Source organism: Phaethon aethereus (genome assembly GCF_964289735.1).
Source record: "Phaethon aethereus genome assembly, chromosome: 2".
NCBI lineage: Eukaryota > Metazoa > Chordata > Aves > Phaethontiformes > Phaethontidae > Phaethon > Phaethon aethereus.
The window spans coordinates 78,549,484-78,574,159 of NC_138582.1; the positions used below are offsets into that span (position 1 = coordinate 78,549,484).

At 37.7% G+C, this 24,676-nt stretch overlaps 1 protein-coding gene across 1 annotated transcript in view; it reads left to right on the forward strand.

Moving 5' to 3' along the window:
* The window catches only part of FIGNL1 (fidgetin like 1), a gene marked incomplete at its 3' end in the record, with an annotated part of 64,743 nt that overhangs the window by 17,338 nt on the left and 22,729 nt on the right, over positions 1 to 24,676 (forward strand). Inside the window, exons 5-11 of the mRNA XM_081996447.1 lie at positions 446 to 589; positions 8,266 to 8,332; positions 10,468 to 10,562; positions 12,410 to 12,477; positions 17,057 to 17,133; positions 20,937 to 20,956; positions 21,696 to 21,794. Of these exons, the coding sequence (XP_081852573.1) occupies positions 446 to 589; positions 8,266 to 8,332; positions 10,468 to 10,562; positions 12,410 to 12,477; positions 17,057 to 17,133; positions 20,937 to 20,956; positions 21,696 to 21,794 (570 nt within the window). The remainder of the gene's footprint in view (positions 1 to 445; positions 590 to 8,265; positions 8,333 to 10,467; positions 10,563 to 12,409; positions 12,478 to 17,056; positions 17,134 to 20,936; positions 20,957 to 21,695; positions 21,795 to 24,676) is intronic.

The window sequence follows — 24,676 nt, forward strand, 5'->3', positions numbered from 1 at the left end:
AGCTGTAGGCCCTAAAAATATGCTAGTGAGCAACTGAATCATTATCAGGCAAGCTGATTATCTGCATGTCTTTTGGTTGATTTGGAGCCAAATCCTGAAGCTCTTAATCAATCCTACCTAATTGTGAACCTGTTAATTAAAGCTCTCGCCAAGGTTAATTGAACTCTTGTCTGAATGACGCCATGGCAAGGGTTTCAAGAATACTTCAGTGTTTCCATTAGTGTTTTGTGTGTATGTATATGTATGTATGTATGTGTGTCCGCCTGTCTGTCTGTCTATCTATATGAAAGAGAGAGCGGTAAGTGCCTGTTACATACCAGCAACAGTCCCAGAATCTCAAGTACTGCTCTACTTGAAAGAAATTATTTTTTATTTTCAAATTCAAATGAACATCTTACATTCCAATAAAAGTTATCTGTCTTAAAACCTGCCTCTTTCCTTGTAGGCTCATTCATCAGTGGAAAGGGCTGCATTAATTGGTGGTGTGAAGATTAAACATGTTTCTTCAGATGATACGTTTAGTGTTTGTGGTTCAGCCCTAAAGAAAGTTTTGGATGAAGACAAAGCTTCGGGTCTTATCCCATTCTTTGTGAGTACTGGATTTTAATTAATCAGTGGATTTATTGCTCTGGTAAGCTGTTCTTGACATGAGTAGATGATCTCATCTCTAAGAGAGGGATCAATAGGCAGCATAGGCAGAATACCAGGACAGGTTCCATGAGTGTTCTTCATGCACTTTTCTATGGAATATAAGCAACTCCTTTGCTGGTTGCAATTCTCAGCAAAAATTATGTTTTAACAGGAATTAAAGTTATATTAGACAGTTGAATTAATGCGGGTGAATTTTGTTGTTACATGTAATCCTGCAAGGTTATAATCTCCTAACACTTGAATTCTGAACTGCCTCTTTTACAAAGGTATACTTTTATTTTTCAGGTTCTAACTTACACATAAAACAAATTTAAAGTCAATAAATTAAATGGTGGCATTACAAACTTAAGTATTTTCAAGAAAAAAAAGGTTCTCTCTCTCACTACTTTAGCAAAGGAATCAACCTCCATAACATACCCCAAATATCAGCAACATCAGACATTGTCAGATAGGTATTTGTGAGTATGTGACTTATCTCTAAACAGGTGAGCTATAGGGAATCTGGCTGTGGAAGTTTTAAGGTGTCATCATTTCTCGTTATCTGCCCACTTTCCTTTCCAGAGGTTCCTGCTTCCACAGCAGTCCAGCAAAGCAAATGTTTATACCTCAGAGGCTAAAGCTCATAATCCCCCAGTTTTTGACACAGAACAGTGTCAGATTGGATATAATTCTAAGTTTGTTTCTACTATGAGAAGTACCTGATTGAAAAGAGTATTTGCTTATTCATCAGATCTCCTCCACCTGTCAGTTCAGAATGCCACCTTATTATTTCAAGTTAAATCAAGATTTTACCATTTGTTTTTTCATAGAGTAAATAACCTCTGTTGTGTTTTTGTACGTCATCAACAAAATTTTTTGCTCATTTCCAAGCATTATGCCTCTACAAAACTTGATATAGACCATGATCTGTATAGAGCTATAAAGGGGTCTAATATGCTACCAATAATATGTTTTTGCTGGCCTCCACTGAAGAAAAATTGGAGGAAAAAACCTCCTATTTTAGAAACTGAGAACTTTAGAAACAGGATTTTTTAAGAGAGTCAGAAATATGTCACAATTTTTTCAGAAAAGTCATGTCTGACAACAATTTTTTCTTTCATGTGATAACGTTTTCAAAAGGGCTAACATGAGTTAAATTTCTATTAAATGTTTTCAGAAGAATTAGCAGATTAAGCTTGCTTATAGTCATGGATAAGTGCCAAATAGGACAAGGAAGCTTAAATATCAAGCTCTTCTGAAAATATAATCTTTTTTACTCTTCTTGTTATTAACCTTTAGTGTCTGGTTTTATGCAGTATGAGAATGACTAAGGTGGAAAGTGTTTTTCATATGTGCAGAATGCTGATAATTTCTAGCCTGCCTAAAACTAGCAAGTCCTTGGGATGACTGAGCACATCCCGTCAATTGCTTTCCAACATAAGACGACGATGACTGAGAAACAAAGCACCTAAAAGGCTGCCTGAATGAAGTTTCTTCTGTGGGCTGCACCTGTTGAAGTGGAGATGTGCCATAAGGCATGTTTTATTTCTCTGTTATGTGGTACCCGCTCATAACATCTTATGTAGGATTCTACTTGTTTATCTTACTATTAATTTCAAACAATTACAAGTACAGCAGCATATCACATCTCCATAGACTAATTACAAATTTAGTGTGTTTTTTCCTCATCTCTTGTCCTTTAGCAAAAAAAAAAACGCAACTTGCCCCTCAAAAATATTCATTCCTTATTATTTTTTCCACATGTAGCAAGAAGAAATAAAAAATTCCATTTTATGCATTCAGTTACACTTTTACAAAAGGTGATTTAACTGTTGTTTTTCTTCCTCTGTTTGCTTAGCTGTGCAAAACAGGCTTTCAAAGACAGTAGAGGCTCAGTCTGAGTTAATATGGCCTGTGCCAGGTCTTCCATTTATTTGTATACATAAAACATGTCAGCTTAGATTAAACTAGATCTCATTATCCTTATGGTTGGCCTCTTAACTCAAAAGGTGTGTTAATTCTCTGTCATGCTGAGCAGCAGTCCATGCACTGTATTAGTGCTCCCTTTTCTGGCTTGCAGGTTTCAATAGCCTTTGTTCATTTCTTTTGTTCTTGAGTAGTTTGGTGCTATTTATTTTTTTCTGGTGACAAAGGTAGGCACATTGCCAAGGAAACACCTTACGCCACTTTATTCCTTGTCTCTCTGTATTCACTGATCCTTCACTAAGGAGTGATTCAACATCAAAGCAAAAACTTTAACAGAAGACATTCTGCCTGAAGAGACGCCAGAGATATCATTCCTAATGAAGAGATCTTGGTTGCATCCAAGCTGATGCGGTCTCCCTTACCAGCAAAAAAAAAAGTTTTGTAGGTGATTAAAAAGAAAATGCAAGCAAACTACAATGCCTTATAGGCATGATTCTCCTCTTATATTTAATGAACAAATGAGGAGTCATTATACCGAACTTGATAGAAGTGCTTTGCTTATAGAGGTGAGTGGAGAATCAGGGGTGCATTTGCTTGATGTGAAACAGGTTCTTTCATTAGAGCAATCTGGCAATTACAGGTTTGCTTTTCACATACATAGGATTTGGCAGTCAGCCTTTTTTTGGGAGGGGCATTGTCTTTAAAATAATTCCTATCCACCATCAATATCTTATAGCACTAGTAATTCATATATCGTTTTGTTCAGTGAAGGCTATTGCTCACTAGTGTACCCAGACCTCTACTTTTGTATCCTTTTTTTATTTCTAAGTTCAGACTTATTTTAAGTTGTTTCTTTCAAAATACTTTGACAAAAATTGAAACAGAGATATTTTCATAAAATAAAGCAAAAAGACTGTGCAAACAAAGCAGGTAACCACGGGAGGTATTGAGGCATTGAAGTTGCCACGATTTACCGAGGAGCAATTTCCAAGTATGGCTGATACGCAGTCCTTCATCTGGCCACCAGTTAGGGAGGAGCTTTAAAGCATGTGCTGAAGTCATGTCCATTTCATTAATTATAAACACTAACTGGTGGTTACGCGCGTGCGTAAATGCCTTTCTTGGTTGGGCCCTACGCCCCCAGCTTGAGACAGGCCTCTACGCTGGATGAATGTTGACCGGGATGCTCAGATGTGGAGACCACCAAGTAAAGCACTGCTAAATTCAGATGTAGGGTCTGCTGTGTTCAAGCCTAGTTCACCTGAATGTGTGTAAGCGGCCTGTAAGCTTTATGCTGTCTTTCATAACTCAACACTGGTAAGTTGCAGCTGGCGTGTAAAGAGTACAATATGCTTCAACAACCTCATCCAGTATAAAACTGCTATAACATGATTGCCTTGCTGCTGAGCAAAGGCCCAGCACGAAATCAGAAACCTTTCTGATTCTAGCTGAAATGACTCTTCTGAATGATGATCTGCAGGATATTAAGAAGGAGCCTGTTTGTATCCGGACTCACTCAGGAAACAATAAATCAGAATTAGACTGACAAAGGAGCCATCTTTTCAGTAGAAGTTAACACTTAGATCCTGACCACAGATTCCCATTTGGAAGAAGCATTCTCGAGACATGTACAGATGTCTGGGGCGATGTTTCTTAACCCACAGTTTGTGAATGATTGCTGTTTTGTAAAATAGTGAATGGTGGTTTAGTAAGTGTTGCCGTTTTCTTCAAGCCACAGACATTGTCATGAGTCCAAGCTGGCGAACAACTGAGTAGGAGAAAAAAAAAATACGAGAACATTGAAAGTTCTGCCTCATTTTATTTAATTGCAAATGAAAAGCTTCGTGGTAAAACTGCGCAAAATGTGCCCACATCTTTTTCAAAAGCTGTAGGAGGTCTTCCAGTTGAAAAGATGGAGAGTCATCGCTCTCAGGCACCATAAAGATCCATGCCTGTTCCCTGCCATAGCTCTTGGTTTCAGGAAAGTAATACATGAGATGACTGATGCAAGCATTTTAGCTGCTTTGTATTTGCAGCCAGGGCTGGGTCAAATCCGCCGCGCGCAGCCTGAGAAGGGTAAGGCCTGCAGGCTACGCTGAGCCATGCGCCCCTTTTCTGTGAGGCAGCCTGCCCCCCGCCCCTTGCACAAATGTGATTTTGCCGCTGTTGCACAGGTTACAAATTGAGTTACATTCATTGTGCAGTGCTGAGAGCCCTGACAAGAGCAGATGCTGTCACTTTAAGTGGTTTCTGAGAATTGAAACAAGTCGCTTTGAGGCTTAGGCACCTGCAGAGGGAACAACAAAATTATTTAGAAACTGCGGTGTACTTTACAGAATAAGCCATTACTTAAACAACTACGTTAAGTTCAAACATAACAATATGTTTGAACTCATATCAGCAACATACACCTTATCCTGATTAGAAGGAGGATACTTTAACTGCAGTACAACACTAATATGAGTTCAAACATATGTCAGCAGCAAAATTTTGTTAAATATATATTCAACGTGCTTCTAATCTTCGGAACAGTATTTGTTTCAAACTCAGGTTCATAGTAGCTTGATATGGAAAAAATACTGGATTGTGCCTTTTTTTATTTTAACAATAACTTTTCCTGTAGCCAGTAGTTTTTATTGGTGCAATGAAACATGATTATAGTTATCAATATTGCTGTAATTGTGAAGGTGGGGAAACATGTGCACTGTCAGGGATAAAATGTTTTCAGCGGTTTATATGACTACATTTAATCAGGTCTGCCCTGTAAAAAGGCAGGATATGAGCTCCTCTAAGAGTGTATATAAATTTATATGAATTGAGTACTGAGTACTTTCCATTAAACAGAAAAATTCAGCTCCCTACAACAATTTAAAATATCTCTGATGTATATGGTATAATATACACAAAGTGTACTTAAAAGAGAAGTTTTATCTCTCTAGCAATACATTATTGAATTAGTTCAATATTCTTGGGATGTATGATTTCATATTGCTGGCTTTTTGAATAAATATCCACCTGCCCTTTTTACTGAATGTTTACATTACTGTGGGATTTCCTAGAAATTTTGAAAAATCTAGTTTAATAAGTAGTAAAACAACCATGTCTCGCTTTGCATGAATCCTCTAAAAAACTTGCAAATGAAAATCCCATCACATTTATCCAACTATTTGTCTCATAATCAGATTTTTTTTTTCCCAAGATGTCAGGCCTTTCTAGTGTGCTGTTGCCACTTTATTTCATAGAATGAAAAGAAGAAAAAAAAATCTTGATGGGAAGTGTGAAAAGCAAAAATAAACAAACATGTTAAAACTTCATGAGAAGTTATTGGGAGGACTGTTTAGGGAACCCCCCCGAAGGAAGACCAACTCTTAGTCCTGAGATGTATACAGGACCTGCTTCAAGATGTGACTGGAGATGATTTGTAACAGTCTCCAGTATCCGATAGCTGGTAGAAGTGAGAAAGTCAATAAAATCTCTAGCTTGAAAGCAGGTGACAACTTATGAATGAGAATAAGTGTTCAAGGGAACAAATTAAAGGGTAAAATATTGATAGCTATCAAGCAGTCTGTTTAATTAGAGCAGAAATACTTAGTGCAAAATTGTATCACCTTTTAAAGAAGAAGGAAAAAAGACCCTCCTGAAAAAGCTGTCATCGTCTGAGTAACGGGAACTCCTAGAATTAACGAGGTAGCAGCGAAACGCAGGAGAGACAGCATGTGAATGTCTGAGCTAGAGGAATAGAAAAGAGTGTACACTTGGCAAGTGAAACATGATACTAGGCTAAAACAGAGTATAAGGTTTTTGGCAAACAATTTGCTACTGGCATAATAACATGAAATTCTTTTTCTCAAAAGTAGAAAACTTCTTATGCTAGAGAGACACGAAAAGCTGAAAGCAGATAAGGCCACATCAGGTAACATAAATGTGAGCAAACCCTTTGCTACAGAAGTGCGTACTCACATCACGATGGCTGTAACGGGACAGGCCAAAAGTCTGCCCTGTCCCACACCCTCAAGCCACCAGCTGCACCTCTCAGCTGGGCACCGGCAACACGTCCCCATTGTGCAGCAGCGCTGCAACCAAGGCAGCAATGACAACAACGCGTGCTGCTCTTCAGCGAGGCCATTCTCTAGTAGCACAGGGAGACCTACTGTACTGGACAAACTAAGGAGATGCTTGGGGAATAGAAGGTATGACTTGGTGTGCTGGATGAGCCAGAGAAGTCCCACACAGAGAAGGAACCACTGGAAACACTTCCCAATGGCATCAGCCCTGCTACAAGGGAGAGCAGTGAACCCAAGGGCCCTGCATACCTGCTCGTTATGGAGCTGTGGGACAAAAAGGCACTGTATGGAGGTTTAATGTATAATTGTATCTATGTTTTGCTATGACAGTATGTTTGTTTCTTGAAAGGTCTTAGTGGATGGACAAGTACCGTCTAGGCGTTCCTTTGTTGTCTTACAGGTCTTGCACGAATTCACCGAGGGACGTGTGTGCGCACACACACACAGAGAAATGTAGATGCAGATATATAGGGAAAAACAGTGAAAGCAAAAGATAGTGCATTGACAGTGTACTTGGCAAAAAAAGTAACAGGCAGTACAAAACCAAAAAAATAACATTCTGGATTTGACATATTTATAGTCAACTCCTGGCTGTATTATAGTTTGTGTGTGACCTTGGATAAATGATCTAATTCCTTTGTACTTCAATACTCTAAGTAAAAGCCAGCATACTTTATTTGCCTATTTAAGCTGTAAAATGCCCTTTATTATATAAAAATTCACCACAAGGCAAAAAATCCCAACAGACCCAGCCTTTATTAGTGCTTACAAAAATGAGACGAGGTGTTTAAAACATGAGTGTAGCAATGAAAAATAAAATAATGTCAGTTTATATGCACTTGGTAGTTGTTTTCTGGGGGTATAATTCTAACTGCATATTCCCAGTACATTACCGTAGCTCATTTTCACCTAGCTAACCTTTCCTTCTACTGTGAAACTTCAGCATTTATGTTGCCTCTACTTTTGGCCCACTGGTCATGCAGCAGAATACATTAAATGAGACGTTAACAGAATGAAGGAAGAATGGTTCCAGTATTTTAGGATGAATTTGGGAGAAAAAGTTTCTCTGGAAAAAGTCTTGCAAACCTAATACTGGACATATACTACTAGTGAACAGGTCCCAGGCTGTAGATCTATCGAGAACAAATCAGTTACAAGTCTCTGTCACAGAGCTCTGGCTCTTTAACTCACGCAGTAAGATTTAAGATTCATTCCGTCAACAAGAATTCCAGCACCTTTAAGTTGCTCAGGCTCAGAGCTTGCTTATATACCACAAACTGCAAATCATTTTGATGATAATTGTGTATGTGGGGTTAGTTCTGGGCCAAATGGTAAGCATGTGGAACACATAGAAAATATATGAAATATAGTATTAATATAATACTGTGACTGTATACATTACCTATCAGGGAAATTCATATTAACATTTGATTTTAAGCACTTGTTTCAACGAATGCTTATGGGAGCTTTGCAAAAAAATTAGGTTCTCAGAAGTTCCACTGAAGGATAGGTATTGGCTAAAATGAATTTATTTTGCCCTGTATCATCTATTCTCTCTGTTTATTGTTGCCTTTGCAGACAGTTTTTTTCATTTGATAATTTTCTTTGCTTAATTTTTTTTGCCTTTGTTTTTTTGTCTCTGCAGTTCTGTGCAACACTTGGAACCACACCTTGCTGCTCCTTTGACAAACTGTTAGAACTGGGTCCTATCTGTAAGTCTTTGCTGCTACTTTCTAAAATTGCAGATACCAGTTTAAGCCATGCTGAGTCATTTCCAGGTCATTGTGCAGCATCAGTGTCCAAATCCAATAAGACCACTTAGAGATGAGACCTTCAGTTACAGGTTTTTTTCTAATATTAGGTCAAGCAGCAGGCTTGCATTCTCAAACTGTTAAAGAGTATAGCGGCCACTGCCTCAAGGGAGCTTGAGGGGGTGTATTTTGGAACACTGTCAGGTCAAAAATACTGTAAGTAAGTGCTTCAGTTTGTAACATTTTTTTTCACACTCTTCTACCTGCAAGTGCACCTAGAGCAGTGGTGAAGATGAGGGAGAAACTGAACTCTTAATTCTCCTCTGCACCAAGTGTTTCGTTTCTGTCTGGTTCTAACGGCTCTAAAAAGCAGGGGAATACGCACAAAGTATCCACATGCACTCTCCTTAATCGTTCCTCTCCCTTCCCTGATTTCCTTCCTTGTGCAAGAAAACAAGATGAGTACCAGGGTGTTTAATACAGTGACCGAGGCATGGACTCTTCGTAAGTGTCCCTGTGTTACGGTCTGTGGTGTCAAGCTTTCATCTGCAGCAAGGCTTGGTCAAAAGCATGCACTTGCTGGCTGATGAAAATGCAACAGAAGTGCACCGTATCTATTCAAGTGTACATTTAGAACAGGGCATTTATAGCTGTAAGCAACTGGAAGCAGCCTCATAGAAACACAGCCAGGTTTGATGCTCTGTTAATTTATTCAGGTGGGGCTGAAAACATGGGGGGTTTCTGTGGTGGTGACTTGCCCTGTGAGGTTTTCTACCCTTCAGCACAAGCCCCAGAGACTCAGCTTCTCCCAGTCCTCCTTTCTAAAAAGCTTTCTGGTAGTCTGCTTAGCAGCTAGAGTTTATTTTGCTGTTCAGGCTACTCCTATGGACCTGCCCTAATAAAATAGTGACACCAATACTTTTAGGTATAGCAACTACTCATGTGTTTCACCAGCTGCTCTGAACGAGCTCCTGCTCGTGCAGCAGAGACCAGCAGAAGGATTATACACAACTCAAATCATAAGTCTCATGCTAGCTTTTCTGCATGTAGGTGCATTTTCTTCCTAATATACATGACCAGTAGTCCTATGAATTAAAGACAGTGTCTCAAACCAAGTATATTTAAAAATTAATAATCAGTTAACTTTGAACATCTTTTCAAATAAACCGGTCGTGGATGTTATGAATAATATTTTATTAGCCTTTTCTAGACATTTATGCAAAAAGAAAATGTAGTTCACAAGAATGCAAATTCCAGTATGAACTTGGTGCCCAATCGGAGATCTGTATGGATACACCTCTATATGTGGAAATACCCATCAGAATTATTTGGTGACCAGTGTAAAGGTGTTATATGGGGCTTCAGTCATCAACTCGTAGACCAGAATAATTACCCTGTGCATTAATACAGGTGATCTGTAGCAGAGTGTGAATACTAAATTACAGAGAATACTTGAGAGGCTCATGCTAAAATATTTCTGCAGAAACCATTCAGTGACTAATTAAAACTATCACTTTCTTAACCTTTCAGTGCTTGCTCTTGCATAAGTGTCTCAGTCCTTGAAATAGTTTGCTGTACACAGTTCAAAAGCTGCGTGCTTTTGAATATATATGCACATGCACATGCACATATATCAATATGTAAAAAATACTGTTTAGAAACGTGTATGTGATTCATGAGTTAAAAGTTGGGAGCAAAGCTGAAACTCTAGCTCCTCTTGCTAAAGCAGATAGTTTTTTTACCGTAGAAATGGTAACTATCTCTCTAGATACATCTTTTTAAATTACATTTTATAGTGGTTCTTAAATAAAAATAATTTAATGTTTTATGTTGCTTAATATTAATAAGGTAAACCTAGACACGTAAGGACTCTGTTCCAGTAGAAGTGGGGAGGAAGAAGTTGTTATGTATACATCTTTATGTATTGCTGGAAACCCAGATGGTAGAAACATTTGATCTCTTACTTTAATTTTAAATTGGGAAAATAATAACATCAAAGAAAAATCTCTCAGGCACTTGGTTTCATGCAAATTAATAGGGCTTTTTAATCTGCTGTTTAATTTATTTCCCCTTCAATTACTTCTTTTTTTTTTTAGGTAATAAGGAGAATATCTGGATGCATATTGATGCAGCCTATGCTGGGAGTGCATTTGTCTGCCCTGAATTCAGGCATATTTTAAATGGCGTGGAGGTGAATGAAATGTTTGTTCTCTAGCAGCCTGCTAAAACCTTGCTCTTCCATAGAACTTGTGTGTTTCTCATGCATCCAACATTAATGGCTCTTCTAGAATCTCTGAGTATGCTGCACTTCAGTTTGCACTACAAATCCTTGTATATTCTATTACATTCCTTACGCTTATATAATTTTTACTGGTTTATTCTGGGAGTATGCAAGTTATCTAGTATGTAAAGGCTTGTCATTTGGAATAGCAAGTAGTAGTGAATCAACAAAGTGTCTTACAAAACAGAAATTAGGAAATTTTCCCCAAATATCCAAAAATGCATGTTTATAACACACTAATTCTACATTACACAAAAAAGAAAAAGAAAAGAAGTTCAACAAATTAATGAGCTCATGAAGTCTGATTTTTTAGCTTATATCCTGAAAGTCATTTAGGATACAGCCAGTAGCTGTATCTCAAACAGACAGGGTTTAATAACCAAGAGAGCTAAATGAAATATTCCCCCAACAGCACTCCTGTTCCTTTCTTCCCCCTCGCTGAGCTACTTGGCATTCAGTTGCTTAGATAAGAATACTTCAATTTCCTGCTGCTCCCCTCGGACAGTCAGATAAGTCCTTGTCTTCCATGTCAGTGGAGAAAATATTACTGTTTGGTAAAGCCAGAAGTTTAAACACAGCACTGATAGCTAGTGACTAATGAAGAAATGGAGGGAAACCCCCCTCACAAAGAAAGCATTTCTTTCTGTCTCTTTTTTATCAGCAAATGAAGCTTGTTGTAATTTCCTGTGGGGGAATATTTTTTAAATTATTGTTATTGGTTCCTGAAGGAAATGAAACAGCATCCCTTGTCTGGGCCAGCATTTGTCAAAAGAGTCAATATTTAACAACCATGAATAGGTTTCCTACCTTACATAGTACAGGGGGATAGCTAGATAAATGGATAGACAGACAGACAGACAGATAATCTCCTCTTATGAGAGCAACTGTTAATTGTTTACAAGTGAGAGGGAAGGTTATGAGAAGCAAATGAGAACAGAAAAGTGCTATATGGAGTAGTCAGACCCTGTTGCTGCTAGGCCCCCATCTCTTTTTTAAGGCTTATGGTTTCTGTCTTTGTTAACACACAAAACACGGATGAAGCCTTTCCCACACGATGTCCATCTCTCCATCTTGTTCATCCATCTACCTGGGTTTCCTCTGATGCCACACCTAAATATGTCAAGTAAAATGGACCTGTTACATGATTTATATAAACATGTATCACGAATGTTTATTCTGTGTTGGTTTTTCTTTTGACTTAGATGAAAAAATGACTTCTACTAAAAGAAAATACCCTGTCAGTAAAAAAAAAAAAGTCATTTCCTGTCAGTTGTAATTTTATGAATGAGGGTGATATGCAGATTCTGAACTAAAGATATAATTTGTCTCTCTGTATGAATTCTGTGTGCATATGTTTAATATTCTTGGAAATAGAAAGTTTAGTGAATTGTTATTGGGAATTGGGATATAAACCACAGTGGATGTTCCTCAGTATGCAGATGATTTTTTTAGTTTACACTGAGATATATACTTTTCCATAACATATGTATCTAAAAAGTATAATTGTTAGCAAATGCTCAAAATGTTGATAATACCAATAGCCTAGCTGCACACCTAACCTGAATTCCATTCCCAAAATAAATGAAGATTGAACTACAATAGCCATTAAGTAAGGTGACATCAGCATTATCTATAAAGCCCCAATTCAGGAATTCATTCGTAGTTAAGGTGTACTCAGACAATTTCACAAAGCTGTATCATTAGCACATGGATCCTTTTATTGTTCATAATTTTGTTTTTTATTTATCCATTCTCAGTTTGCAGATTCATTTAACTTTAATCCTCACAAATGGCTCCTGGTGAATTTTGACTGCTCTGCTATGTGGTAAGTATTACAGTAAAAGAAAACATTCCAGGAGACAAAAATAACATGTTAAATTAGTCTGCCTTTCTAGCAGTAGACATTTATTTACATTTCTCTATTGAAATGAGGAGTTCATGTCAATTATTTACAAAATTCACTCTCTCATTTAGTCCCATTTTCAAAAAAAGTAAAATTTAGAAATAGACCTGAGCTCTGTGTTATGTTCCAGAGAGAGAGAAAACCTGAAAAGTCTGCAGATTCATACTTGCTCCATTTCGGGACTGTTCAGAACATAAATGAAAAAAACTTCATTTAAGGATGTTAATGCAATGAACGGAGCTTTTTCTTCTTTTCCATAAAATTTCTTTTTGTTTGAGCCTTGATTCTTCAAAAGCCTTTCTAAAAATTCTTGGGATTTGGCTGATGAAAGGCAATTGTTTTCAAAAAGGGCTATTTATGCAATTTTGTACTGATTTTCAATTTCCCCCGATGACAGCAGAGATGACATTTTGAGATAAAAAGATGCCAAACTAGAAACCAGTAGACATACTTTGAAACAAAGCAAAGTATCATAGCAGTAATAATAACGTCCCATAATAGATGATCCTATTGTATCCCAAACTGGAATCTCCAGAACCTAGTGTCTACCTGCATCACGACTAATGATACTTATTAGCAAAGCAGCTATTGAGTAAATGCAGACTATTTATCAAAATAAATGAAAACTTTAATTTCAGTTATAATAGAACAAAATTTGAAAAAATGAAAAAAGAAGGAAAAACTAATGTTAAAAAAATACTCTAAAACATCATCCAGAAAAAGGTCACCTGATTTAAAAGAAGAATAAATGTGAGACAATGATCACTCAGTTGCTTTTGGTTAACCTTCAGCTCTTTTAAAATCCTCAGCAAAGTTGACTTTTGCACAAATTTGTATATTCTTCAGATAATACATTAAATTTTTGAATTTAAGAGTTTTTCTGATGTAGGCACTTCAAATATTCCAAGCCATAATGAGATTTTTCTTTTCCTTAGAGTAAGTGGCTTACAATTTGATCCCGATTCATCTGTAGTGGCAGTGATTAACCCAAGACTCCAGTTTATAAGTACCTCATAAATAGCCATCTCTCTCTGTATATGGACACAGGGAGAAGATGAAACTCCTTTGCTAGTTTCTCCCTTCTTTTTCTCATCAGTCCAAGTCATTGTTAACAAAGCAGCCACTCAGAAACGAGAAAATACATCATCATTCTCTTTAATGTTTGTAGAACAATTTAGGGGCTAGAGTCCAGTCCCTACCAGTTTAATTTCTCATTAATTCTACCTTCCCCTATAATCTTTTAGAACTATGTTAAAAGTGTTTTACCTGGCTTTCCAGGAAAACAAGGTATATATAATCACACCATCTGGAAAGACTTAGGAAAGTATTTTTCTCCATTTTGTTTCTTTTTTTTAGATAAGCCATTGCATAAAATGCTTGTTTCTGTAAGTAGGAAGATTCCATTACAAGGAATCTCAAGAGACCTTGCAACATACTTCCTTACTCAAAGTGAAAGCTTCACAGCTATAGCCATTCAGGCTTCATTTCAGCCAGGCATTTATGTAGAGGTGTTATTCACTTAATAAAGAATGAAGTATACATTTAAAGTTAAACTCTTTGACTTGAAGCCAAATCCGTCACCTGACTAATTCTAAGGCCCATATCCAAAATTCACCTCATCAACTGTAGCACTGCCTGAAACAGTGAAATGCTTGAAGGAACCTGGTGAGAAAAAGTAACTGTAAAGATCACATAGTCCTCTTAGGACCCATGGGAAGTATTAACCATGATATTGTAATAATACGGAAAGAGTTCAATAAACGGTGAACACCATTTCAGAATCAAATTACGCTGAGACCTGATTAAGCTGAGCCTGGCCTGATGGACAGGCTTCTAAATCACCCAGGCTCCTCAGCACTTTCTCCAACAGACACTCCCATTTCTTTTCCCTGCAAGTTCATTAAGATAATCTATCCATTAGATCTGTAATGTAATTATTTAACTACTAAGTGCAATATGTAGCACTGATGTCGTTTGGAATTTGGAGGCAATTTCATTATAAACCTTTTGTAAAATATTCTCAGACTTCTCAATGTACAGAAAAGAACAGTCAATTTCCCATAAAAAAGGAATTTAATAAAGCCACTCTGAGAGGGGTATATTTTCCATATTCAAATGTTGGGGTCCTTTAGAGACTCTGCCTTGAAAATACCAGTCAGTTTTGCCAGACTTGTTTAATTGGTGCTCTGGAGTATTATAAAATAGGAAGAAGTGTCTTCTTTCAGAGAGAGTGAAAATAATAATCTTGAAATATCTCGGTATTTTTGCTTTTCTAGTACTCTTTTCAGGGTTTCAGTGTTAACTTCTGGTTGGGAGAGTTATTTCAGTATTTGAAAGGAAGGTGCTTATAGGAAATGGTTAACTGTAGATGGAAGTGAAATTTTCCTGTCGGTTTGTAATATGGTCACCTTTTTGGTCATTGTATCTATCAGTTAAAATGGACAGAATAGAGTGAGGCTGTTAAAAGCTGCAGATGTGCAATCCAAGTAAGTCACTTATCACAAATTTTCATTTCCTTATTCACCAGGAATTCTATTGTGCATTTTGTATTATGAGTAGTTAATATGTGAATCTGTGCCACTCAAGGTAGACCTTAGTAGTTTTATTAGCATAACATCAAGCCTTAAAAAAAATTCTAGTTTCAATGACATTTTCGAAATATATATTCAGGATCCTTTGGTCAGCCAGGGGTATTTGCCAAGGAAGTTAAGGACACCACTTCTATCCATTACCAGACCACACAAACACTTACTGCAGAGAAGTTTAAATACATAGGGTGAAATCTAGACATGGTGCCACTCAACTGGTTCATATACATTGATGTGCAGGCTTTGGATTTATGTTAGTAATCCTTTTAGATAGTTTTTCATGGTTGCCAGATTAAGACCTGTGAAGTCGCCAGATGGAACAGACACCATCTTTTAAAAAATCAGTAACATCACTAAGGAAGTGCAAGATGGCAGCATTTTTATAGCTTCTAAGTGACCAGAGGTTGCTGCAGAATAGTTACGTGTTCCATTGTTTGGCACAGCATATTACAGGAGAAGAAATGAAGCTCTCACGAGACAACTAAAGATGTTGCTTTTAACTTGGGTTAGTTGCATATGGAATGAGCTACTGAAACACCAATATATCAAAGTAATCCAATATAGCAAATAAACTACAGTAGAACAACTTAGGGTTTGTTCACAATATCTACCCTAATTTAACCTGCTTTCAGATAACAGTTTCTTCCTTTTGTCCACAGGATATTTTCAAGACACAAATAGATTATCAGTTGTTTTTACTGAGAGTATTCTGAATGTCTTTTAGTATTTTTCTTGTGCATAAGCTTACTTCTCTTCAGCTATGTACTCTCCATACCTGAAGGCAAGTACTTTGTTAACCTTGGTACTCTCCTGACCATTAAAGTGAGAGAAGGGCTTTTTCTTTGAATAAGGTGTTTGATGAGCATAGTCTAGATGTGGATGAGACTGGGAGTGGCCTGTGTGTTTATACATACACACTAAAATGTTGGAAATTAGATTTTTACTTAGAATTTTATAGTAAAACATTTTAAACATTAAAAACCATAAGAAAACGGATGCGCAGAAAATAATACAAGGCTTGGACTTTCGTCATTTAGAGTGTCCCCATGTCGACATAACTATTGCTTACTTTGTGAAATATCTGTAGGCCTAATATAATTATGTAGCAGTCTCTCCCTTTTTGATTTCTGGTTTCTACTTTTTCTGCCTCTACAAACCCCGTCATTTGTAGAGGTCAGTCAGTCTTACACATAGAGCGAAGCATAAACCAGCAAAATCTTGTTGCTACGCACTGGCAAATCATAGCTTATTCCCTCTAAAAGGGACACATTGGCTTTTGAACCTCAGTCCAGTCACACCACCCTCTATCTGGCAACAGTACGGTATGCATCTCAGTTTTACATTGTGCTGTACCATGTCTGACAGCAATTGTCTATTGGATCCAGCCGAGGGCAGGGTGGTAGAAGAGGGAAGCCCGAGTCTGGACCGGGTGGCTTGTCCCTACCAGTGGCTGCTGCTGCCACCACCGCAGCATGGAGGGACAGTGGCCAGCACCCACAAAGCCTCACCGCGGCTGTGCACGGTGTCTAGGAAGCCACGGCTCTTCCCACACAGCTTCGTGCCGCGGTAATTTCAAAGCGACTTCTGTTGACTGCAAACATTAACATTGCTTTAGTTAGTCTCACATTCTGGTGTGAGTGTCTGTCACCATAAAAAGATCCTCCGTGTCTGTTTCTTGTCTGTTTTTAAATATGCAGTCGTGCAGTCATGCTGCCCGTTCCTGCTGAGCCTTACACTTAACTACTTGCAAGTACAGTACTGATACGGCTGTGAAAAAGCGCTGAAAATGGCACAGGCTGTGCTCAGGAAATACGCCAGTTTAAACACATTCAATTTGCATTCACTTCTTGTGGCAATTTAATCCCTTAAATTTTAATTTTTAAATTTCTCTATTTGATTTCTTTTTTATACAGGGTGAGAAAAAGATCAGATTTGACCGGTGCCTTTAAATTAGAACCTCTTTACCTGCAGCATCACCATCAGGAGTCTGGTAATTTTATAATTTAATGAGATTATTATTGTTATTATTTTGTTTGCACACTGATATTTAATGGAAAAAAGGACTTAAGATGAAAACTGAAATTCTTAAAAACCACCTAAGTTGTTTAGGAGCTTATTTCCATTTTCAGAGTGCCCTAGGGAGTTAAGCTTATTGAAGTGCCAACACATGTCTAGTGAGATTTTAGTTAGTATAAAAAGCAATTGAGGGAAAGCCATTTTATAAAGCATTATATTAATACTTTTGTATTGGGATTTCCCCAGCTTCAGACTTACCACTGACTCTTTGTAGGAGTGTTGAGAAAATTCTTGATGATCTTTTGGCAGTCACATAAACATATTATTGCGTGCTGCATATCAAGTCCCTTAACCTGCCTTCCTCAACATATCTTTCTCCAGAATGGTTTCAAGATGCAATTTGTTTTTAACGTTTCTAAAGTCTGTGACCTTTTTTCTTAGCTATTTGTGCAAGGTCTAATTAAACTTTTCAAAAACCCATGTCAGGAGCAAGCACTCCCTGAAACAAAGAAGAAGCAAAGAAGAGGTGAGCTGTGTTTGATACTTGTGCTCTGTTTTGAGTGATAGCTATCTGGGACGTGATCCTGTTGTTCTCACATTCTTACATTGATTGTAGAGAAGACAGTAAGTGCAGGCTATCCATCTTGTACAAAATACTCATGGAAGCTCTTCACAAAATGCTCACAAAGAACTTACAAATCTTAGGCCCTGTACAAAGCTCCTTAATGGATTAGTGCTGCTCCTTGCACATACCTAGCAACTGCAGAGTGGCATTTGCCATCCTGAAGCCTGTTTTTACACATTCGGTTATTAACTGATTAATTGTGAAGAAGGTCACAGCAGTGCAGTGTCAACATGTGGTGCAAATTCCCTCATAACTTTCTCAAGAGGGTGAATCACATGTGGATGTTTTTACCATTTACTCTATCTCGTATTTTTCTTGTAATTGCTGGTGTTCATCTGTGTTTGGAAGTGTATCCTGAGTACTTTTATCTTCTCTCTGTTATGGCTATAAACTCATTATCATTTAAATGAATACCATCCAGAATTCCACCATTCACTAAAAAGCACTAAGAAAAATGGATTCCTGTGCCTTAATCCTGAACTGGCAGAAATTTTGTATTTTATTATTTTTCTACATTTCCAAGCAATGCAAATATAGAAGAGTAAAATGCAGTAACTCTGGAGCTGAGGTTCACCCTCCAAAGGCTAGAATTGTTAAGAAAAAATATGTGCTGGGCTTTTTTTTTGTTTTTAAATGAAAAATACAAGTTATAGCAAATACACGTGAGTCACTAGCTTTTACTTAACGTACATGAAAAATATTTCTCTTCAGGAGAAAAAAATCCAACTTTAACTAACGTGAAAATATGTTCTTGTGACAACTGACAGTGCTGATATGAGAACCTTGGGTCTTCCTCAGGTTAAATAACACCATAAGAAAATCAAACCTTTACTAAAACTAGATGCTTTCAGTAAGGCCACCTAGTTGACCTGAAAACTTTTTCTCCCCTGTTGGATAAGAACTTCTTCAGCCTTCGTCTGCCTTCAGAAGCTGTGATAGCATGTTATGCAATCTGGACATAATGATTTCAAAGAGATCAGCTGATTACTAGCAATCTAGTGATGCTAAATTTTTCTATGCTCTATTCCCCTTTGAAATCAATTTTCCAAAGAGCTGGACAACACTTTTCAAATGCAAATGCGTCTAGTTAAACTGTTAAATCCAATCCACACTTACGCCTTCACTAAAAATAGCCAAATTTGCACAGGTGCTAGGCTGTTACAGTCCCTACTGATCCCTGTGTGATTTATGAGATGTCAGTACTCCTGGAAATATGACTTGTCTAATGGCGGGTCTTATTTTCTGAGTATGTCTCAGGTCTGAGAATTCCCATCATGGTTTACGAGGCAAATGAAGTAGCTTTTTTGAATTCGCTCATCTCTCACTCAAGAATTTAAATGAGCGGAAAAAAATATGTATCTGTGAACAACTACTCTTAATAACCATATGACAATTATGTATGCCCCCAAGGGGAAAGCCTTTATTTTGTCATTAATTATAATTTTATGTGATTTGCATCATCACACCAGGAAGATTATACTGGATTGCCTGGCAACCCAGGATATAGGTCAAATCCCAATGGCAGTGTTAGAAGAATGCAGCTTTATACTCTATTGTGAATGCCACATGTGCTCCCACAATGCAATTCCTCCGGGTTTAATACAGATGTAAGACTAAGGCTTGTAATCAAGGACTAATCATTGATTGCATTCTGCTTCACAGCTCGTGAAAGGCGTTGTTGTGGATCGTTAGACATAGCCCCTTACAGGAAGGCAGGATTATTTATCTGTCACCCGTTGCTTTACTCCCTTTGCTACCAGCCTTGCAGCTATCAAACAAAAATGGCTGCTACAATGCAGAAGAATAGCAATGTTGTCAAATTACCTCGTTGCTGAGCTGAGACAACCATGTTCATTTTCTGAAGTCCAGGAACAGGTTAATGATTGTTGGTTGTTGTGTGGGGTTTTTTTTTTTCATCTGGAAAATTACCTAGTAACAGGTTAAAGAACCAAATGTTATGTGTTGCAGGGAGGAAGAACCATGTTTTTTACCATGTTTTGACTGCGTAGATGAGAGAACATTGGCAAGAGAGCTTGTAACACATGAAATACAGTCTTTTTTTTTTAACGCCTAGAAAATATAAAGGCTGAGAACTACGTAAAGGACATAGGCTGGTCAAATTCAGAAGCTACAGTTCTATACAGTACCTTGTGGTTCACAATTCGAGGAGCCCTTCAACCCCTTCAGCACTTTCCCATGGAATTTAAGTACATATATGAAGCTTATTTTCCACTGCAGAGTAATAAAGCAGAATAAGGCTGCTAAGCAGATGCTTCCACATTTTCCTAAAGAAGTGCTTTGAATTTTACATCAGTTTAGTTTCTTTCACTGGCTTACTGCAAGTAGTCCAGTTTTATGTTACAGTTTCCTTTACTGCACAATCAGTTTATTGCCTGAGTCGAAGAAAAGGTAGCTGCATCTTGACTCTGTATGCTTATGCAAAAGATAACCAATAATGCCCTCTGCTTGCCTCCCTGGACTGCTTTGCGGCTTGGTCAATCCGTGTTTGTAAAGGTCTTTCACTACATCAAATGAAAAGCCATAAAAAAAAGCAGAATACTATTCTTCAAGCAGGAAGAGGTCAATTCTGAGTCAAATTTTCCAGTCACTTATTAGACATGCTGAAGAATTAGCAACAAATATGAGTTAATATAAAAGGTAGTTAGAAGTGGATTAGATTAAAAAGTGTTACCAGTTCACTAGGGTAAAGGTGACATTTCACAGCAGAGAATGAGTGATGAAGTGAGTTTGGGGATTCCGCAAACTGTTTAAAACAAAACTAATAATAGTCATTTTATCTACTACTACTTCTCCTCACAAGAAGAGAATAAACATAGTATTCCATCCATCATCTCCACAGTATCTGCAGTATAACACGAAGGAAAATTGTGTTTCTTCTCCTGTAAACTGTTTACGTTCTTAGTGCTATATTCTGACTAGCTAAGGAATGAAGCTCATTACAAGCACCTTCATTTAGCATGCTGCCAAGTATCCTAACTAGGTATTTAGTGGTCCTGTTGACACTGATGATGCTGAACTTTGTAGCAAACATACAGGATAGCTAAGATACAGCTTTCTGAATAATGTTAGAATGTTTGAAGGCTTTGGCTGTTGTGATGAAGAAATGTGAACATTTTTTCTTTAACTTCCAGGCCTTGTGACAGATTATCGGGTAAGTACAGCATCAGTGTAATAATTACTACTATTACTTGTATATATACTGTTATTTTCAGGACTTTTATTGTCCATTACTGTCATAAACCTAAAAAATCTCATGTTTCTTTCCAGGAAGGATACAGGTTGCTAAATTTTTAACATTCCTCAAGCTGAAACTTTAAACTCTGTTTTTTTGAAAAAAAAAAAGTTTAAAAGCAGACATTGTCTTGCATTGCAATACCTCAAGGTTCAGGCAGTAGAAAGAAATGTCTTAAAGATTTTTTTTTCTTTAACATAGTGAATAATGCAATTTTTAAAGAAAAGCATATGAGTTTTAATCTTTAACCAATAGAAACGCTGTTGTTTGGAAGTGGAAAATGGGCCTGTCATTGTAGATGCTAGCCCCACAACTGTAAACAAGCCAATGTACATGAGCTTCTAAGATACTTATTTTTCTAAAGCCTTCAAGGAGAATTCAAGATACATAAAGAAAATTTGATTTGCCCTGTGACACTTCCATTGTGACACCCACCTCCCTTTCCAATTTTAATTTGAAAATTTTGAGTATTAAACAGTTACACCAGGGCATTAGCCAGGAATAGACATTTCTACTATTATTTGACCCACCTCTAGCAACTGCCTGTAGGATGTGGCAATTGGTACGCTTCAAAATCATTGCAGAATGTACACTTTCTGCAGTGTCACTGCAGCGGTGACTTCTAACATGGGTGCCCTCCCTTCTCCCTGGCTTGCAGCACTGGCAAATCCCCCTGGGCAGAAGGTTCCGCGCCCTGAAGCTCTGGTTCGTGATGAGGATGTATGGGGTCACGGGACTGCAGAAGCACATCCGCAAGGTGACTGGAATTTGCTTTCTTGGGTAACCTGTGGTGGGACAGCACGGGAGAATGAGCTGGCTACCTGTCTACTTCCTATGACTTCTGTACACATCAGAAAGCATGGGCAACAGCTTTTAAACAGCTCAGTTCAATAGGGGTGCTGCTCGTTTGCCCCACGTAGTGTCACAATTTCATATCACGGCAGGATCAAAACTGTCATCTGTTTTGGGGCAATCTTGTGGGAAGACAAATCTAGGAATTTGGAATTTCTACAATGTGGAACCATAGTTCCCTCTCAAATTAAGCCAGAGCATATCCATAGTTTTATTGTGGAAAAACATGTTTATTCATTACTTTATTTTATTAATGAGCATGCATTGATAGCATGTTTAGATTATGATTAAGGGATACAGCAACTTACTGGGCATGTCCTCCTCTGCTGCTTCTTTCTTTCCTGTTTAAAATACAACTTTTTTTTAAAAAAAGAATGTGTACAATTTACAGTTTGTTAACATTGTTATGAATAAGTACCGAGTTTATTCTTGATGTAAAAAGAAGGGCTTTTTCAACCACTAAAAAACACATCTGGCGCCAGTCTAAATTATATATACACTTCCTCTGTAGCAGTAAAGTCAAATTCAAGCATACCTTTCATCTTTATAAAGTAGGGAAGCTTCTATTGAGGGGAGATCCATGACTTGGCTCTAAATATTTACAAAAATGTCCATTAGCTAAGGGTCTGGTCTAGTATACCAAACTCCCTGCAGACACACATTCCTTTCTATTGTAGTAAACAGATTAATTCCTCAGAAAGACTTTTTCCACTGGTGTAAAATCAGTGCATGAGGAAGTCTCTTTTGATTTGGAAAGGTTCTGGGATGGAAGGTATCCTCTTTGCCTCTCATTTTTATCACACTAGAATTTTCAGTTGACTCTACAAATATAAAAATTAGATTTTTATCCTTAATGAGGCTTTCAGAAATAAATTTTGACAACAGTGGCACTCCTGATGTTCTGTTATCCTTGGGCAATCTGATATATTTCCTTCTGATCAAAAATTGCTACAAGGCTTGTTATTGCTTTACTAGGCCACCATTACAGTTTCTAGTGGGATTCTCTCTTGGCTTAGATTTCTGGAGACTGCAATTATTTCAATATGATGCCAAGTTTTTAAGTGGGGCCAAATCTCTGAATGGGAAAATAGAGGGTTGGAAGCTTCATATCAGTTACACGGCCTTTATCAGGCTGGTTTCCACAGGTCAGTATTTACATTCAGCAAGGTCCCCCTTAGCCAAAAAGTGCCTGTCTTCCTATATTTGTAGCTGAAGACCAGGTTTTTATATTTTCTGTGACAACACAGTTCAGGAAGGCTAAGCAAATCAATCTTTTCTTAAAGATACTGACTCCAAAGTAAAACCCCAATATGTTCCCTTATTTGTAAAGGTAATTCAAACAGCTATATTTCCAAGGGCTTGTTGAATTGAGGGTGCACATTTAATATTTCATTAAGGACTAAATTGTTCCCTGAAAAATAAGAGAAAAATAAGTTACGACGTAATGTTTGCAATTTCCAAAGGGCAAGAGGGGTAATTAAGTGCAGAATTTGGCTCACTGTATACATCTGTCAGACTGGAACCATTAAGTTAGTTTCCCCTCATGACCCCTCCCCAGGATGAATGCTGTTTAAATTCAGTGGGTTCCAAAGCAGCTTTAAAAAAAAAAAAACAAACTATCTCTGGCAGTTCTCTGTTGAACTTAAATTTCAAGAAATAATTTAATTTCATTTGCTCCCTGCTCTAGCAGAATTTAAGATACCTCTTGCGAGTTTGCAGACACGTTGGTGAAGTTATAGCAGTAGCTGCAAAGTAACAAGTATAAATGTGTTTCATATCTTGCACGTTTTCCTCTCTCCTCAGGAATTATTGTGGGTTCCGGATATATTGCAATGACTTTTCTTTCGGTAGCGTAGTAATAAAGTATGTAAACCAGCCTGACACTGGTTTATATTTTCAAACCTATAGACAAGTTTCCAAATGAAAAGTAATTTGGAATTTGACTTCACATGTTAACTTTACTTTAATATTGCTTATCCCAGTGCTTGGCCTTGAAAAGTTACTTTCTTTTAAACATGTTGTAGCATCTTGCAAATAACAGTTTTTATATTCCCATTGCTGGCAAAGGCTATCCTGGAAGACAATAACTGGTACCGTACCTTATGTACTTGGGACTTTTAGCTGGGTTTTAAGGGAGCCCCTGTAGATTCCAGAATTACTTCTGCAGCTGCATTTATTACAGTGGGTGATAGAGTGCTCATAGGTAGAATGAGAAGCAACCTAGGAACAGTGGCAGAAGGAGGTATTCCAACCTTCAAGTGGAGAGCAGAGCCGCTGGAGCTGGGGAAGCGGGAAGAAGTGCGCGCTCGCTGTTGTGTTGTTAAGGAGTTGCCCCGGAGAAAGGGCCACACAGTCAGGCAGAAGAGCAGAGGTTTGAAACCGCTCCTTGGGCTGGAACCTGGGGAAGGGGATGCCTATGTTTGGGATGTAGCATGCAGTCGTACACCACGTAGTTTTCTATACGTCAGCATATCTGTGTGTAGGGCACATCATCCCCGTTCAGGCTATACAACAGCAGCTAAGGCATACCTGTTCAGATGCAGACCTGGGCCTTATTGAGAGATTTGGGACCTAGGGTTTCAATTCCTTTCTGAGTTTATAAAAATCACAATACAGATGCTGTGATCACCTAGAAAAAAAGAGAAGACACTTCAGCTCCTAAGTCATAGAAAACTGTAGGAAGATTTATCCAGTATTTATAGACTTCTAGTTAGGCTCCTTTTGCACAGCCAGGTGTTACTTACAAAGTGGTTTGAGATTTTCAACAGTGATGAGCTTCTGACACAA